This window comes from Talpa occidentalis, unplaced genomic scaffold (assembly GCF_014898055.3).
Source record: "Talpa occidentalis isolate TD23 unplaced genomic scaffold, MPIMG_talOcc4v2.1 talOcc4.5, whole genome shotgun sequence".
Lineage (NCBI taxonomy): Eukaryota > Metazoa > Chordata > Mammalia > Eulipotyphla > Talpidae > Talpa > Talpa occidentalis.
In genome coordinates, this window is record NW_023604861.1 from 124546070 (window position 1) to 124564642 (window position 18573).

General features: G+C 41.9%; 1 protein-coding gene across 4 annotated transcripts in view; it reads right to left on the reverse strand.

Annotated features, from left to right (window-relative positions):
* Positions 1 to 18573, reverse strand: part of BABAM2 (BRISC and BRCA1 A complex member 2) — a 368631-nt gene that overhangs the window by 89146 nt on the left and 260912 nt on the right. For all 4 annotated transcript variants that reach the window (XM_054701249.1, XM_054701248.1, XM_037528303.2 and 1 more), the window contains one exon: positions 10 to 109. In XM_054701249.1, coding sequence (XP_054557224.1) covers positions 10 to 109 — 100 coding nt within the window. The remainder of the gene's footprint in view (positions 1 to 9; positions 110 to 18573) is intronic.

Sequence of the window (18573 nt, forward strand, 5' to 3'; positions counted from 1 at the left end):
GTGCTTTACCTTGTTGGTGAGCAGGTGGCACACTTGTGGAACATAATCAATGAGACATCCTCCTCCTGGAAAAGCTGGGATATGAAGCGCTGAGGAGCCTCCAAGTGCACTGAAAGGACAACAGAACAATGGACATATGTCTCTTAGGGCTCAAGCAATGTAAGTGATACCCCCACGCATACTTGGCTTCTCTTATCAAAAGTCTCCCCACCAACTACCTGCATGAATGATGATGGGACCGTTATGGGCTTTGCTTATGATAACATTCCTTATTTTAATCCATGTTGCTCAATCTGTTCATGTTGTGTGTGACTAACAACTAATGATCTTAATTACCCAACAGTACAACTTAGCAAATTCTGATTGGCATGGGTCAATGTCTGACTATTATTAATGGGTTGTGCCTATTAATGAAATCGTACTCTTCATTATGTCCAATGTAGAGCTGGGCACAGTGCAGGTCATTCATTAAACACCATACCTGGACTAAACTGCATTGGTGTAACACTGTGACAGTTGTGCAGTTTACCAGCTTTGTGACCTTGGACAGCCTCCTTGCAATTTAGTTTCCTCGCTGTTAGTGTGCGGCAGCGGTCTAGGTCAGGGGCCATGAACTCCAACAGGTGGTATGAACCAAGTGGATTTCTAAAGAACTAGACATTCTGTGAACATTGCTCAGCCACAGCAGACCTCTGACAAGTGGAAATACAAGCCTTTTCTCACCAGATTGTAATTTTTCAAGTGAAGCCAGAAATCCGAATTATTTAGTCTGGAGAGACTAAAATGGAGATTTTTAAATGGTGGCAACTAATTAAACATTTTCAGAAACCAAGCTACATGGTTCCATATCTATGGGCCAACATGGGTAGCAATTCTGCTACTAGTCCTAGTGAACACTGATAATTCAAATCATCTAAACAAGAAGGTACAGTCAGAAATCAGCGAACTAAACACTAAGACCCAATGTTGATCCAGAAATAGTTTACATAGTTTACAAAATCATCACAGAGATTCCCCTTTAAGTTTAAATTAACCAGCATATGATTATTAAAAGAAAGTGTTTAGAGTCATACAGCATGTGGGTTTTACTTACCGTCTTTAATCTTTACTTCATCTTCTTTCTCACTCTCACTTTCCTTTGGCCCTAATTTGTTTCATTATTTGAATTGTATTTTAATGTATATATTTCTGTAAGGCCCTTAAGCCATCTCTGTAATACAATGAGATCTCAAAAGACCACTAAAATCCCTTAATGCTGTGATTATTCATTACCCAAGTCCCTACCGTACAAGGTTGTAAATAGAAGCAAAATGCTTCATAGTAACAGCCTAGAAAACCATTCCTAAATAGTTCAGAGCGGAGAGACTCAATCTAGAGTTTGTGATACAGGAAGCAATGTATGTAAATACTGAAAGGACTCCAGACCCACCCTTCTCCCTATTAACTATAGATTTCTGAAATTCATTTTCCTGGTAAAAATGAGTAATATATTTATTTACCGGCAGGGATGAAAAATTCCAACAAATAAATAAAACCTAGGTGACGTGAGAAAATCAACATGGAGCAGAAATATTCACTTTTTCCTGCTCAGATCATACCTTTTATTTTTCCTACTCAGATCATAAAAAGCACAATTTTGACAACAGAGAAAATTATGGCAACAATTGACTAAGGATTATAATTAATGAATCTTCTACCTTCTACAATCACATGAAATAGGCAAGACCACCATTTCCTTTTGTGCTTAGGCACTGCATAAGATTTCACCTAACGTCTGAAGAAGACTAAGGAAATTCCCATAACTGCTTGTGAAGTAGAGGAAAGTTTTTTTGTTCTCTCTTTTGTAAGCAGTACACAGAGGGCACACATCTAACTAGAAGATTCTAATGTTCTTTTAAGATGGAAAACCAATTAAGAGGAAAATTCTATAATAACAACAAAAAATCTAGTATTTATATGCTGTAGCCATTGGTGAAACAGCTGTATAACAGAGAATACAGGATCTGGTCTTCTCATAGGTTACTTAAAAGAATAATCCTTAGCATAATAAAATTCCACCAAAAAATTAATAATTTGTAATGGAAGTCGATTATATTGGACTTTGACCTATATAAAATATTACAGGATAAGTTCTTAATCATTCATGAAGTTGAATACAAGGAATGAAGAGTCTGTGTCTGCAAGAAGATTAAAAAGAAGCCCTATCGAATGGGAGAGATAATAACACGATATATTAACTTAAGGGGTTAATATTCAAGATTTAAAAAAATATACAATTCAACACTGAAAAAGCAAGCAACTCAATGAATAAATGGACAGCAGATATGAACAAATGATTCACCAAAGAAGATATCCCGAGGCCAACAGACACATGGAAAAAATGTTCATGACACTTCCCATAAGAGAGGTCCAGGTTAACACCACAACGACTTGTCAGTTTACAGTCTTGAGAATGGCACATATTAAAAAGACCTCCAACAACAAGTGATGGAGAGGATGAGGAGGAAGAGGATCTCTATTACACTGCTGGTAGGAACATGAACTGGTGCAACCATTATGGAAAGCAATCTAGACTTACCTTAAAAAACCTAAAAATGGAAATACTGTACAACCTAGCAACCCCACACTTTGGGCATCTATCCAAACAACACAAAATCATCAATACAAAAACCCCATACATTTCCAGTGTTCACAGCAGCAGTATTTACAATAGCCAGGACATGGAAGTAGCCTCGATGGCCATCAACAGATGATGAAATGATAGTATGGAATTAGCCATAGTATGGAATTCAGCCATAAGGAAAGATGAAATACAGTCATTTTCAAAAAATAGGGGGAGTTTGACAGAATTATGTGTAGTAAAGTAAGTGAGCATGCCAAAACAAATGCTGGGCATTTGAATAGCAGACAATTTGACAAAACAAAGTATAAAAACTAGAGAAATGAATAAACACCATGATGTCTCTTAGGTAAGTGGGAGAGAGAGGGACAGGGACAGGGGACACAAGGGATGATGGGGAAAATAAAAATGACATCAACGAAAAGGAGAAGAATCTATAGTAACCCTCTGAATTTAAATCACTCTCGCGCCCCCTCCCCTGGGGAAACAATGGCCTTTAAACAAAAATTGAAGAAGCAGATGAGGAGATAGTCTAAAGACTGTCCCGTCTCATTTCCAGGTCTGTCTCTGCACTCTGCTTCAGGGGATACAAGAACTAACACTTGTGGCTAGGTGCTTTCTTATGATCTAATTTAATCTACCCCATGTTTCACTACAGTGGGAATCTTCACTGTAATTTGCAGGTGAAGAAATCAGGACTCAGGGAGCAGAAGCAATCTCCTGGGTTCATACAACTAGAAAATGGTCAGGTCTGTCTGTTTCCAGAGTCCATGCTGCTTCTGCTGAAGTATGTTCGCCCATAAGAGCAGGGAAATTTTAACAGGAGGGTTACAAAGATGGGCTGGGTATGGATTCCAGTCAGGCTGAAGGGTTTCTAGAGGCATGCGGAACGTTGTGCATGCAGGCACTGTGCTGCAAAGCTCCACTCCCTTTCATTTTCCACACAGCAGCAGCTTTATTCATTTCTCAGTGCTCCCCCCACCAAGCAACAAGATTTACTGGCGCTTGGATGCGAGGTACCAACCACTCTGTCACATCTGACTTTGAATGACTTAGTTGTGTAGGATAAGCCTCAATGTGTGAAGCACTTCAGTTTCTATGAAGGATACTTTTAACTGAGAGTTTATTTTTAAAAGGACACTTCTGTACCCTTTATTTCACTTGGTAGTTTCTTCGCTTCTGCGGGTACTGAACCTGACTTCCAGCATCACATACTGATAAGTGCTGCTGATTCATGTATAAATATCCGCCTCATGGGTAAATATTTAACAGGCTTGCTATAGCCTGAATATGCCCTGATCATGCTGAATAAACAAAGTCAAGTGCCATGAAATAAAAGAGCTCTTATGTTTTTAAAGGGTGCAAGATGGAGGTAAGGCCTGTCATGTCTAATTATTTAATATTCATAAATCAAAATACATTGGGCCAAACATGCACAACAGAAAACTCACCCTGTGGAGAGATTCCAGGGCTCCCTCAGTCATTCCCAGGAATGCAGGGCTGGCTGACTAACCTACTGAAAGGCTGAGCAGGGGCGGGAAGGGGTGAGGCGGAGATGAAAGGGACCACTTGCTGTTAATTCTTCTGATCTCCAGAGCAGTACAGAGAGAAAGCAGAGGTGAGAGTGAGGAAAGGTGCAACAGGGTTTCAGGCTGAATTTGGGAGGAGAAAAGGATGAAAAGGATTGTATTGATGACAAAGTACCTTTTAGCCTTTATGGACTGAAATGAAGCATGAAATTAGCTGATAATTCTTAGAACTGAAACTGAATCTGTAAACATAAATTAAAAGGACAAAGGCAGAGTTTGAGAAACCTTTCTAACAGGGAGTCAAACAGAGCAAAAGGTAACCATTTGCAGTTCTGTCTCTGGTTCTGAAAGTCCAATAGAAGAACTGTCCATGCTAAATACGTGGTTGCCTTTTCCCACACAAGTATGGCTAATAGAGCCCCCAGGAACTTTGTTCAGAGCATTGCGATATTGGAGACTTGACTTGGCTACAGTGCATAAAGGTAATATTTTTGAACATTTTGACACAGAAAAAATCCAGGGAGTCAGCCTATATGAAAGTTTGACTTGGAACAATGAGATTTTGATTTTGATCCATTCTGGAACAGTAACTTCCTCCCCCTCATGTGGTTTTACCTTACTGGCCGCCTAAAATGAGCAAAACATGACTTGGAAAAAAAGAAGGGCCAGTGATTCTCAATTGTCATTCATGCTTCTGCCAGATCTGCTCTTTTAGGTTCTATTCAACTTACTCATCAGTGCGCTGGGGAGAACATGACTTGCCAGAAGACTCATCTCTCTCAAGAGTTAAAGGGTTAGAGAAAGAATTAGAGCCACACTAATATTAAAATAGCACCAAGCATTCCAAGACTTCATTCTAGAAAGCCTCTTCTGAGGGTTCTCTGTCCAAGAGTCACGTCAAGGTGCTTGCTGTCAGAGACACTTGGGTCAGCCTCAAAGTCCTGTTCTTGCCTTTGGATTGGGTTCTTGACCTGACTGCCTCTTCCCCAGCATGATTCCGGGGATAGTTGAAGCCTGAAGCAAGGAAAAGGAGAACTTCCCAGATGAGAACTTCCAAGCTGCCACTGAGTCCTAAGCTAAAGTGAGGCTTCAATTCAACAAACACCAGCCTCCTGCCTAACTCTGTTTATGGACTTGGGTTTCCCACTCCGGATGTGTGACAATGCGATCACTGTTAATTCCCTACATAGAAGAGGAATGCCTTAGACCTGAAGAATTTGGGGCACACTATAATGCCAGAGTATATTTCCTGGGGGCCTGCCAGGAAAGTCACTATAATAAAGTGAAAGTCATTGTTATTTATTTCTAGTAGGCATTTCATTATCTCTGAACATCCTGCCAAGTAGACTAATTGACCCAATTTATAGATGACAAAACTGAGGCTATAAGACTCTGATGATCTTATGCAATATTATTTAGAAAGTTGCAACGATGGGCTTGAGCCCCAGTCTTTCTTCTTCCAAAATCTATGTCCTTTTTCATTAGAAATTCTTTCATAGAAAAATGAAATTGTTCTAGAATCTAAAACACAAATCCCTATCTACAGATATCCCTGAGATATTAAAACAGTGGCATAGGAGGTTGAATTTATCCTCAAGATAGCTTTTATCTATAAAATTCATCACCTTGTCATCTCAGTTCTTATCTTAAGATATCATGTCACAACAAGTTAACTTCATAGGATTAAAAAAAAGCATTTATAGGCACTGAAAATCCAGAAGTACATAAATACTCAATCAAGGAGAAATGCCCCCCACCCCCTGAACTGAATATTTTTTTTCCTAGCTAAACAAGTCCACAAAGACCTGCTGTTTGCCCTCACCTCATTTCATAAACTTAACTTTGAGCAGTTTCAAGATTCTCACCCTCCCTCAGTTAAAGTCAGGTTGTAATTCAAAGTGAGAAAATTTCAATGACTATATGATTAGCAGAAGAAAAGAGAAAACAGGATGACAGGTCAAGTTTACAAGTAGGATACCGTCTGGGCATCACCAGGAAGAGGGGCCCACTGTGGCCCGTGTGCAGCCAGCCACGCTGCCTCCTGAGGGAAGCCATGTTCCCATGGAGCACACATCACGCCTTTACTAGACTCCTGGATTCCACCTCTTGTTTCCCATTTTTGGAGGGATGCATAAAAATGAAAATGTTCTCACATAATACACATAATCACACAGAAAATGTCCCTCTTTGGAGCAAATCTAAAGGACTTAAAATTACTAAGTTAAATTATTTAGATGGTTATGGAATTACAAATAGAAAAATTTAGATGAAGGAAAACTTTATGGATAATTTTGATCAGCTGTTCTCCACTTAGCCACGCAATAAATGAAGAATTTAAAAGGCAACATGAAGGATTTAGTTGGTAAAGTGAATTCTCCACAGAATGGAGCAGTGACTAGTACCCATTTACAAAGCACTAACTATGTATCAAGCCCTTTTCCTTTATGAAAGCATCTCTTCATACCAATCCTGAGAGAGGTGTGGCCCCATGTTGCAGATGAAAAGGGTGGAGCTTAGAGAACTCTCTGATAAAGGGCATGGGCACCTGATTTCAGGTTTCTCTGCCCTAAACCCAGCCCTGTTGTAGTTCTTCAGATTCCACTTCTGTGACTTCTGAAGCCCTATCTACAGACGTGACAATCGGCTCCACATGTGCCAGATCCAGCAGGCTCCTCCAGCTCGGGTTTCGGGCAGATGCCAGGCTGACTGAGTCCCTGAAGCTGTTCCAGGAACATTTATTAAACTTATTTAGGTGCCCAAAATAAAGCGAATAGGGCCTTTTTCATTGTCAGAAAGTGAGCCCACAGAAACAGGCAAGAACTTTGAGGGCCAAAGCATTTGATGGACTTTTTTTGTTTTAACGGAGTGGAAGCAGAATGCAAGGAAACTTTATATTTCAAGAAATAGAAAAGATGGAAATATTATAATTGCAAACAGAATGTCTAACAACATGAAGACTAGCCACACTTTTGTCCAGAAATGTGTGTTTCTGAGTTTGTTAACATCTCAAAAAAGCCTGTAAGGGACAGCAGTCTTCACAGATGTCCCCCATCAGGATTTTGTTAGCATGTGGAAAAGCATTTAGAGTTAACCGTGCCCCCCCACCCAACAACAACGAATTAGCAGATGTTCCATTAAGATTTGGTATGAACTACTTACGATGCCTGGCATGCAAGACACGAACAAATAAGAGAGGGGCTTTTTCCTCTTCGTGCATCTTAATCTTGTCCTGTTACCTGCAATTGATTCCACTACATTTTTTTTTTAAGAAGTGGAACTATTTTCAAATACCTGTCATCAGGTGTTTATAAGGACTATGAGTCTGTTATATATTTGTAATTTTGAAGCTTCAATGTCTGGCTTTACTGCTCTGCTATTATATAGATAGAGATCACTTCTCTTATGAATTACCCTCAAAACATATTTACTGAAAGAAATCAATACATTCACTTATCAAATCATCATGCTATACAATTTAAATATCTTACAATTTTATCAATTACTCTTCAGTAAAGATGGGGAGGGTATAATCAATGCATACAATTGTTACCCTAGACTAAATCCAGAAACACTTTTTCAACTCCCTTCTCCTCATTGCCCATAAGTTTCGATAATGGTCAAAGGAAGATGCAGAGAATTAGAAAGAAAAAAATCTCTCTCTGTATGGCCAAGGCAGAGAAGGGTATCTACCAATTCCTATTTACTAAAGGCTGAGGCAATTAAATAGCAATAGGCAACCTCGTGTACGTATCACTGGTCTCTTTGCTCAGAGTTCTTCTGCAGGGAACTGAAGCTGTGCTCACACACTCAAAAATGAAGAGAGATCAGAATAAGACCAGCCAGGGTACTGGAGCGGAACTCCTTATAATTTGTTCCCAAAGTTCCTCATTTGTTTCCCACAACAGTCTTACAAAGTAGATAGCAAGTTTTAATATTCTCCTTGTAGAGATGAAAAGACTGAGGCTTAAGATGGCTAACTGGCCCATGGTCTTAAAACTGGAAATAATAAAACTGGTACTAAACTAGTAATTTTCATGATTGCATAAGAATTATCTGAAGAGTTTGTTAAAAACTCAGATAGCTGTCCATAGCAGAGAAGCTGATTGATAAGGTGGAACTGGGAATCCTCAGGCTAGCAGGGTCCTGGGTCGATGCCGGTTCAGGGCCTCCCACCGCAGCTCTGCTCCTCACCCTGAGGACGCACAACAAGGACTAGGAATAGGTATGGCTGCGGGAAAAGTGGATTGCCTCCCACAGTGGACATCAGGAAGTTGCAGAAAATGTAAATGCTGTTAAGGAGCTTAAGATCCAGCATGGCAGACAGGCTATTCACAGAAACAACTGGAAAAAAGTGAATACGATGAAGTGCATATTTGGGCAAAATGAAGTATGGTTACATTCAGGTATCCGGAAGGTAAAACAAGGCAAAGATGAAATCCAGTCTGGGCTGACCAGAAGGACATAGATGCTGTTTAACAGGGCAAGGCACTAAATCAAAGGTTAGGAACTCTGGACCTCAGACCACAGGTCATGGACCACACTGAGCAGCTTTTGCCCCAATCAGAAAAGTATAGGTCTTCAGGCTGCCCAGAATATCTACTGGTAAAAGGGCATCCACCTGGAAGTGGAGTAGGAGATGCAATGGCAGATTGTGATGCTTTGCCAACTGTGCACAAGAGAAAATTTTCAGTTTTAAAAAACCCCCAGCAGATTCTTCAGTCACAGAGTGAGAGTGTCCTGAGGAGAAGGACAAGGACGCTTGCGGCTGAATATCAGCCAGACTCATTGCTTCACCTATCTCTTTTATATTGACAACTTCCTAATTTACTCTTTAGCTCAGACCTTTCCTGAACTGAGAGCTTCCTCAGCATCTCCACCTGGATGTCTAAAATGTATTGCACCCTTAACCTGCTAGCTCACCTGCCTGTCAAACCTACAGCTCTCCCACCTCAGTCAATGGTAGCTCCAACCTGGCGTTTAGTCACCCTTGAATCCTCTCTCACACAGTCAGTTAGCCTAGGGCAAGCTACCAGAGGCATCTGGACTGTTGACCCCATGGGCAAGCTGGGGCTGCTCTCACCTGAGGCACTGGTCCTGTGCTGCTATTTCCTCTGCTGGGAACTTTCTTCCCAACCATCTGCAGGGCTTGCTTCCTTACCTGCTTCAGGCCTGACTCAAATAGCACCTTCTCAGGAAGGCTTCCAAGACAGCTGATTTAAAATATCCCACCTACATTTCTGGTACCCCTTCTTGTTTCACACTTTATCAAGGATACATCTCTCTATAAGACAATATATATATTATATTTGTTTATTGTTTCCTCTCACTACTCTTCCCTCCTCCAGAATGGGGATGGTTGCCTGTTTTCCTCACTGCTCTAACAGCAACATCAGTACCAATAATGATTCCAAGTTGTTACTAGGCACTCAATAAGTCCTTGTGGTATTGAAGTTGAATGAACATGGATAAAGACAGGCAAGCAAAATTTCCAAAATGGACTTTAATTGGACGTTAAATGTTAATAAACATCTATATCTTTTCAAAATAGCCATGGTGAAGGGCCAGGCGTAGACAGCACTTACTCTGCAGTCACAAGGTCTCTGTCCCAACCACTCAACCCTGATGCTGGAGCACAAACGCAAACACAGACAAAGCAACATAGAAGTGAGTGAGAATGACTGTGTTTCCGTAACATTTTATTTATGGATACGGAATTGTGAAGTTCACATAATTTTTACAAATCATAAAATATTATTCTTTAAAGGTCTAACCGTTTAAAGAATGGAAAAGTCATTCTTAGCTTGCAGTTCACACAAAACAGGTTGCGGGCTGGATTTGGCCAGTGGGCTGCAATTTGTTGACTCTTGGTCTAGGTTTATAGGAACATTTGACAGTTTTACAGATACTGAAGGTAAGAAAAATATCCAGGAGAAATACAGGCAGAAAGACTTAGGTTAGGTTAGCAAAAACAACAAAACAAAATCTGGAAAAGCAGGCCCTTTGGCTAAACCTCTGGGAGAATCTATTCAATCAGCAGGTAAAACACTAGCATTAGCCCTTTCCAGGCAAGGCTGAGGTGAGCACCCAGCAACCCGTGGACTGTGGGAGTTCTCATAATGATCCTGGATTGGAACTTTGCTAGAGGGAGCTATTTATATGATTTCGAAGGAAGCTTGAGGCATATTCTGGTGCTTTTTACTTCTATGCTAGGTGAAAAGCTGCCTACAAAAGCCTTCCTCCCACCCAAAATACTAGCTGTGAGTTAGTGACTGATCCACAGAAATATTAAGATGAATCATATATGCTCTTTTCACAGTGCAAAAAGAGATAATTTTAAAACTCAGAAAATGTCACTTTGGGTACTCACAAACCACACAATAGAAGAGCTGCCCAGCCTAAAAATTGTAAATAAATAAAATCCTGTCTGTGCATGGAAACCTTTTTCCTCACTTAGATTCCAATGCTTGCCGTAGGACTTGCCTCCAAGTTTGGCTGGTGTTAAGACGTGTTCGGTCCCATAATCTGATGATGGAAGGCAGCCTTTGTTCTCCACCCCCTCCCCGCGGCCCTCCCAGGTTAACCCTGCTGTTCTAGGTAAAATCCAGGCTGCTCAGCCTTGACTTCTCACTCCTGCTTTTCTCACCTGCAGGCAGCTCGTGGCCTCTCTTGCGTCTACTATGCTGGGCCTGGGTTGGCCTGAAAGGCGTCCGCTGACAGCTTGGCAAGTCTTTCCCCAAGAACAGGGACAAAATTCGTATGTTTCTTTTTTCTTCCTGTTTGGAGAAACAGGTATCTATGCTTTTGATCCCTAAGCTCTGCTTTCTTCTCTTGTTACCAAACTGTTCACTCCCTATCTCTCCCTGCCCCCTCCCTGGCCCTTTTTGCAACTTCATCATTTTTCCACATTGCACCGTTTGGCACCGGAGAAGGAGGGAACCACATCAAATAAAGGAATGCAACCACAAAAGCTGCCTTAAGAAGCAAGGCCCCAGATTTTTTTTTTTTTTTTTTTTGTCAATTTACTGTTTTTGGACTTGTTCTCCCATAATCAAATCCTCCCTATCGTGTTAACAATGTGGTGGTGTGTCAATACTTTGGAATTTTGCTTCAATCAGCAACCCAGAGCTTAATAGGAAAATGAAGCAACAGAATGTGGGTCTTACTGTTAACCTTGGGCTAGGCCTATCCTTAGGATGGGGATGCTGGCTTCTTAGTGGCACCGGGGCCAAGGCTTCAACAGTCTGTGAGGGCACAGGGTTGTCGCAGGGGCCTAAGGCAGCATCTTGAGGAGTACCTCAATGTGCTTCTGCCCTCGCAGGAGTGACAGGCACTGGAGCACCTCAGGCCGAAGCCCCGAGCCACAGAGCGTTCAGTCTCAATTCACTAGCTGAAATTTAAAAGACTCACTGGGCTTCCTGGCAGCAATACCGGGTCTGGCTGTATGGCACTCATGGTGCCTGTAGTTATTATCAAAGGGCTGGCATCAAGTTAAAGTGTTTTTGTTTAAAAATTTTTTAAATTCTCCAAGATAGAAATCATTTCTTGCCAAGAGTTAGGTGCCATAGTTCTAAACTGTTTGGAAGTCACAATTCCATGTCCTCGGGATGTATGTGTCAGAGTTAATGGTTAACAGCTGACTAATACTCATCATAAAGGAAAACACCAGTCAGAGGTTGAGCACTTTTGATGTAGTGATTTTTATCTTTTGTAACTAACTTGGTATAAAATCAACTGTACGGTATAGGAAGGTAAGTATTTCTGTTGTCTTGGTGTGGTTCACACGGAGTTGTCACTTGCCATTTTGGTTACTGTTGGAAATTAGCCTATTCCTGAACATCATCTACAGCCTAGATAAGCTGTCAGCAGACAAGCCAGGAGGCAATGATTCTCCGCCTTCACGTGCCCCAGCACATCCAAGTCATCAGATATCCCTCCAAAGACTGTCTTGGGGAGAAGGGAAGAAGCAGGAGAAGAAATCTCTCTTCTCTCACCCCTATTCAAACGCAGCATATTAGAATCTCAAGGTGGAGAAGTGACTGGGGAAAAAAACAAACACACGATAAAAACCCTGTAGCTGGCTCTGACATGGACTTGATAGGAGAGAATTTTCACAAACTCTATCCAGGCATGAGAATCACTGTGTCAAACACATAGGAGGAGGAGTCTTCTATCTTCCAAAGATGAAAACCTCAGCTAATAGTTAAAGCTGCTGGTCTTCCAATTCTGGCAACATTCAGCCTGGCCCCAGCTCCCCCCACGAGTGTCAAATCACCCACGTCATCCCAGCTGCCCACTGGTTTTCTCACCCCTTTGCTGTTCCTCCGCCCTGCCACCTCGGTGTGGCTGCCAACAGGACAAGTATGATAAAGCCAAAGCATCAGATAATGTAGGAAAGCGGGGACTGCGGCCTGGGGTATCTTGAAAGCACCCCTCCAGCCCACGTTCTGCTGCAGCAGCTAAAGAGCCTGGCCTGGTGCCGGCTGCAGCCCAAGGACGTGCCCCCGCATCAGCACCACCACAGGACCTGAGCGCTGCTGGGGACAGGGCGCTGCTCCCTTCACTACCCCTGCACTCAGTGTGCTCCCCAAGTGCCTGGCAGGCAGGAAGAGGCAACTGCTGGAACCACACTGGAGAGAGGGAATCGAGGAAAAAGATGATGAAAAAGGATCTGTGGGATTTGAAGCGGCGGGGACTGAGGAGGCTATAAGCAGTCCGAATTCCAACAAAAATAACATGCATTCAGTAGATAACTGTCATTTAAAAAACACTGTGTCTTACTAAATAAAGTGTTTACTTACGAATGGAGATGTGGGAGTTCAGCTCTGTTAATATCCATCTGTGCAAAATGGGAAGGGAGGCTGTTTCTGAATATTATAATTTATTTACCTGTACCTCTTACTTAAAAAAAATCCATTGATATATTAATTTTATCAAATTCTCTAAAATAGAGGATTAAAAACAGTCATGACCACGAACGAGGACCTACACCCTCCCAGACCAAGACTGCAGGGCAGCCAGGAAGACGCAGCGGAGGCCTGGGAGGGGGGTATCAGTCTGGGCAGCTCAGACTGTGTTTGTGGGGAGCAGAATAACCTCAGAAGACAGATGTGTTTGCTTTCTTGAACCCAGTGGTACAAGATACAATAGAAGAGGAACGGTTTACTCAAGAAAGGAAAGTGTTCTGGTAATTGGAGACAAAGGGCAATGTCAATTTTAATTGGTCCAGTATAATTGAGGTTGACCTAAGAATGTGTTTGAAACTCACTTTTATGGTTGCTTCACAATTTTGATGACTTTTTAAAAAAATTTTCAATGCCAAACACTCAAAATTTACTAACAGAGCAACAGTAATAGCATAGAAAGAATGGTAAACACAACTTATTTAAAATCATAAACCGTGTTATAAACCAACGTTACCGCAACAAAGGAAAAAACAGAGCTGTACATCTGAACCACAGCTACGAGTCCTACCTGTGGCCTGAGGATGTCTCGACACTGCATCCCTGGGATCAATGGGTCTGAAGTGATTTCAACCTCCCTCTCCCCCCCCACACACTGTTGAAAGGAACTGGGTGTAAGGATTCAGTTCAAGATACTCCAAGTCTCAGGAATCCTGACTATTTTCCAAAAGTGTCAGTCTTGTCTATGTGGATACTTACAGTTTTCAAGGAGAAAGGCAGGGAGAGACACCAACCTCTGTGCCACCTGTCAGCCCTGAGCATCAAAGTATGGAGGCCTCAGTGATGCAGCACAGAGCTTCTAGCCACTGAGGAGGGAGGGCTCCAGGCGCACACCAGCACCTCTCAGTCCCAACCAGACTGAGACCATTTCTCAATATGGGCCAGACTAACTCAGGACAACTCACTCTTTTCTGGGATCAAGGGCATTCCAGAGCAGGAGGAACCCATAAACTCACTCACATCACGTCCTCAAACTATTAAACTGTAGCCATGCTCATCACAGGAGGCGCAACCATACCAATTGTGGATGAGGCGTCTGAGAAAGGCGAGGACTGAGGTCAGATGCTAGAGAGAGTAACTGTCAAGTTCACATGGGTAGGATGGAATCACAAACGTAAAAGACTAACTGCAGGCAACTCCAGGATGTGAGCTGGGGAGGTGAGCACATTAGAGGAACACCTTCTGATGGAGCACCACGCAGGCACAAGAAAGAACGTTCGCAAGTGACCTCCAGGTCCTGATTTAGCAACACGGCTACGACACATGTTAAAGGAAAAAGGCAAGTCGCAGAACAGAATGTGACGCATCATACCATTTTTTGTAGCTAAATTAAAGCCACGACAACAGTCACAAAACCCACTCTGAGCTAACAGGGACAACACTGTGAAAATACGGAATCTACATATTTTGCATTTCCTGGGAAATCACACTTCCCCTCGCCTCTTCAGTGACATGCAGACCCGAAGCGGTCCTGATACACAGAGTGCAGCACGGGGTCAGAGAAGCCCTTGGCACAGGGAAGGAGGAGGACACAGCACAGACGAAGAGGAATGGAAAGAAACAGGCAGAAAGAAAGAGAACAGAGTCTGCCTGGCACTTCCCTTGGCATCAATGGGGAGAGGGAGAAGAACTGAATGGCGGGGAGGAACAAGCAGAGGTCAGTAAAGGATAGAAGATGTAGACTGAGAAAACATTCAAGGAGAGGGGTTTTTACTCTACTTCCCACTTGGGGACAAGGAGGTCATGCTGCAGTTGCCTCCAGGTAAGAGGGAGCTACACTAGGACACGATGCCACTGCACCTTGTAGACTGTCCTCTGGTAATACCAGGTTTAAATCGGCACACAGAACCTCTGCAGGGCTGGGGCGGGGTGGGAGGGAGGTATAAAATAAATGGATGCAAAGGTATTGAACTTGGTGAGTGAGGGTAAAACGGGAAGGGCAATGACAAAATCAATGCAGTACTGAAGGGTGTGCGGAATATTTCAGAGTTTGGTTCTGGGGCTAGGAAGCTAAAATCCCCAAGGACCGTGGAACTCCATACTATTTATCTGAATTCTACTACTATTTAGAACAGTAACAACAGCTAAGACACACTGGGCATCTTCCATGAGCCAGGCGCTGTATTAGGAGCTTTCATTTATTACCTTTACTTAATCTTTAAAAGCCCTTTAAGGTTGATGTATTTTACAGAGAAACCATCGGGCTTGCCAGGTTAAGTAACTGGTGCAATTAACTCACCCAGTGAACGATGGACACCGGATGGATTGAACCAGCCCTTTCAATTCCTGAAGCCACACATTTCACCACTGCCCCACACCCTGCCGCCCACCTCAGACCATCTGGCTGTGGGGCTTTAAATAATCCCTTTTCTTTTCTGGTGTTCAGTTTTCTTAGATGCACAATGAGGGTGGGGCAACTAACTCTAAAATCCCTTTTCGGTCTGTCATTCTCTGATCTGATGCAGTAGTGTAGACATGCATGGATAGATATTCAGAAAGCTAGAAGTATATCTTATTAAAAAAGTTTTAAAAGAAATCCTGTAACAATAGAAAGATCTCATCTTAATGTACAAACTTTCCTGGCACAAAATTAAGAAACAGTGACTGGTTGGTGAAAGCACATTATTCAGCAGCAGGTGTAGGTGTTATGCAAAGGGAAGCACTAAATTTGGGAAACAGGAACATGAGCCAGGCTGTCCAATGTGACTTTTCTCACCAGCGCTGGGTGCATGACGCCAACAGCTCCAACAGACATTTTGTAACAGGGACACTTATTAAGCACTACACACTTACTTGCTCCTCAACAGTTTGCCCAACCTTTTGAGCACTATTGTCATGGTTCTGTTTCTACTACAAATTCTTCTTGGGCCCACTCTTGACTACAAGCCCAATCCTTTGAACTAAACATAAAACAATCTCTCACTGAGGAGTTTCTTTGCTTGTATTGCTCTAACTGATGTTTCCTCTGAGTAAACAGAAGTAACTGAGAGTAAGCCTTCTGAGTGGGGGAGGGCATTAGTGGTAGGCAGGATAATGGTATCCAAAGATGCCCAAGCCCTAACCTCTAGAACCTGTGAATATGCCAGCTGGCAAGGCAAAAAAAAGAATTTAGCAGGTGTGATAAAGATTAACCTTTGAATAATCTGGGGGTGAGGAGAGGCGTCCCAATCTAATCACTTCCTTAAAAGTCGAAGAAGAAAACAGAAGAGCAAAAATAAATAAATAAAAAAGAAAGAAAACAGAAGAGCAGGTGAGAGAGAGGTGACGAGAGAAGAGACAGAAGGGATCTGAAATGTGAGAAGATCTGGACTTCCCATTACTGGCTTTGAGGACGGAGGAAGGGGCCATGAGCCAAGGGGTGCAGACTGCCTCCAGAAGCTGGGAGAGCCCCTTCGCCGACCTCCAACTAGGACATAGACCTCAGTCCAATGAGTGCAAGGAACTGGATTCGTCTAATGACCCAAGTGAGCAAAGGAATACACTCCACTAGAGCTTCCAGAAAGCGCTGCAGTCTGCCAACATCTTGATTTTAGGCAGTGAGACCTGCACTGGACTCCTGATCTGTAGAACTATAAGACAGTAAATGTGTGTTGCTTTAAGATGTTAAACTTGTGGCAGTTTGGCAAAACAACAATAGAACTATAATAAAACATTCAAAATACAACTGCTTTTTAAAGGAAACATGGTGAATGAATGATCATCATGACATGAAACCCATGATAGTAATGGTATATGTCCAATAGGATAAAATGGAGCCAGTAAGTCTTTTGTGATACAAATAGATAAATAAATGAGTAAAGCCCTTCTTTACAGTAGAATGTCAACTAAAAAGTAGTAGGTAAGCTGAAGCAAGAAAATCATCAATGGATGTTTATATTAGTAAATGAAAATATGATGAGGATATTCACATAGTTTCACTCATTACAAAAAGAAAATTAGTAACACTGGAGTAAAGAAAACCTGAAGCCACCACCTTAACCAAGTGACTCTAACCAACCCTGGGACAGACTGACGTCACGTGCTCTTGGCCTGTAGTACGCAGGGCACACGTCTGTCTGCAGCATCAAGGCCATATGCTCACAACTTGAATCTAACCATGACGAGGTCGAGGTGAGGAACAAAATAAATGAGGAACTCCAAACTGTCGAGGTCAAGAATGATAAAGAAAAACCGAGAAACTGTTGCCGACTAAATAAAAATAAAGAGATATGACAACTAACAGGAATGCGTGTTCCTGGACTGGATCCTAGACCAGGGTGGAAAAAAGCTAAAGGGGATATTATTGGAATGATTGACAAAAGGAGGATATGGATTGTGGATTAGCTAACACTATTGTGTTGATAATATACATTCCATGATTTGACAGCGGCCCAGTGCTCATGTAAGAGAATGTTTACCTTCTTAGGGAATAACTTTCTGAAGCATTTAGGAGATTATAAAGTCCCCAAATTACTCTCAAATGACTGAGTTAAAAAATAAGCATAGGGCCTCCCCGGTGGCGCAGCGGTTGAGCGCTGGGTTGCGAAGCTGCCCGCAGCCTCAGCGGCACCGGTTCAATCCCCGGCTGCTCCCCGGCCACCGGAGGAGGGTCCCACATGGTGCGCAGACCTCTCCTGCCGCCCGCTGCTCCCCTCAGCAGTGTACTTCGGTCCTTCTGCCTGCTCTGCTCCCTGCTCTGGCTCTGGTGAATTCTCTCACCCTCCCGCGCTTCTGACTGTACCCAGTGCATGTATAAACAAAGCAAGCAAACAAACAAATAAATAAATAAATAACATGCCTCTATTAAAAAAAAAAAATAAAAAAAAAAATAAAAAATAAGCATAATATATAAGTAGACATAAAATGAAAAGGCAAATGGGGCAAAATGCAAACAACTGGTGAAAACTATAAAAGAGATAGTCCCTCATTCATGCAAGTTTTTCTCTTGAGTTAAATATTAACGTATTAAAAGTTACTAAAATAAAAACCCTGGAAATTATCCAGTCAATTCTTATGCTTATATCAGATCCACTGTTATATTTGATATACACAGAAGATATCAATTCAAAGAGTTTCATTTTCTTTAACGTAATGTAATATCTAACTGGCTAGGTAATTTTCACGTTAATATTATTAATATACTATAAAATACCATAAACATAGTAGGCAAGCAATAACTACCTGTGGTCTGAAAATAAAGTAATTTAATAGGAAAGTCAGTATCTCAAATAAAAGCATGGAGATGTATAACATGATATAAAATAAACTCTTTTGGAAAAAAAAAGAAAGAAAAGTTCACAAAAAGCGTAATTGAGTCAGGAAACCCATGTTGTTATCAGCCCTTGTTTTGGAATCAGATGGGTCATGAAGTTTTGAAATCCAATGTGACCATGTATATTGACTTTGAGGCAAGTCGTTTAAAACTTCTCTAAGACATAGTTTGCCCAGCTGTAAAATGGGGATAATGACAACAAAAGTGAATTAA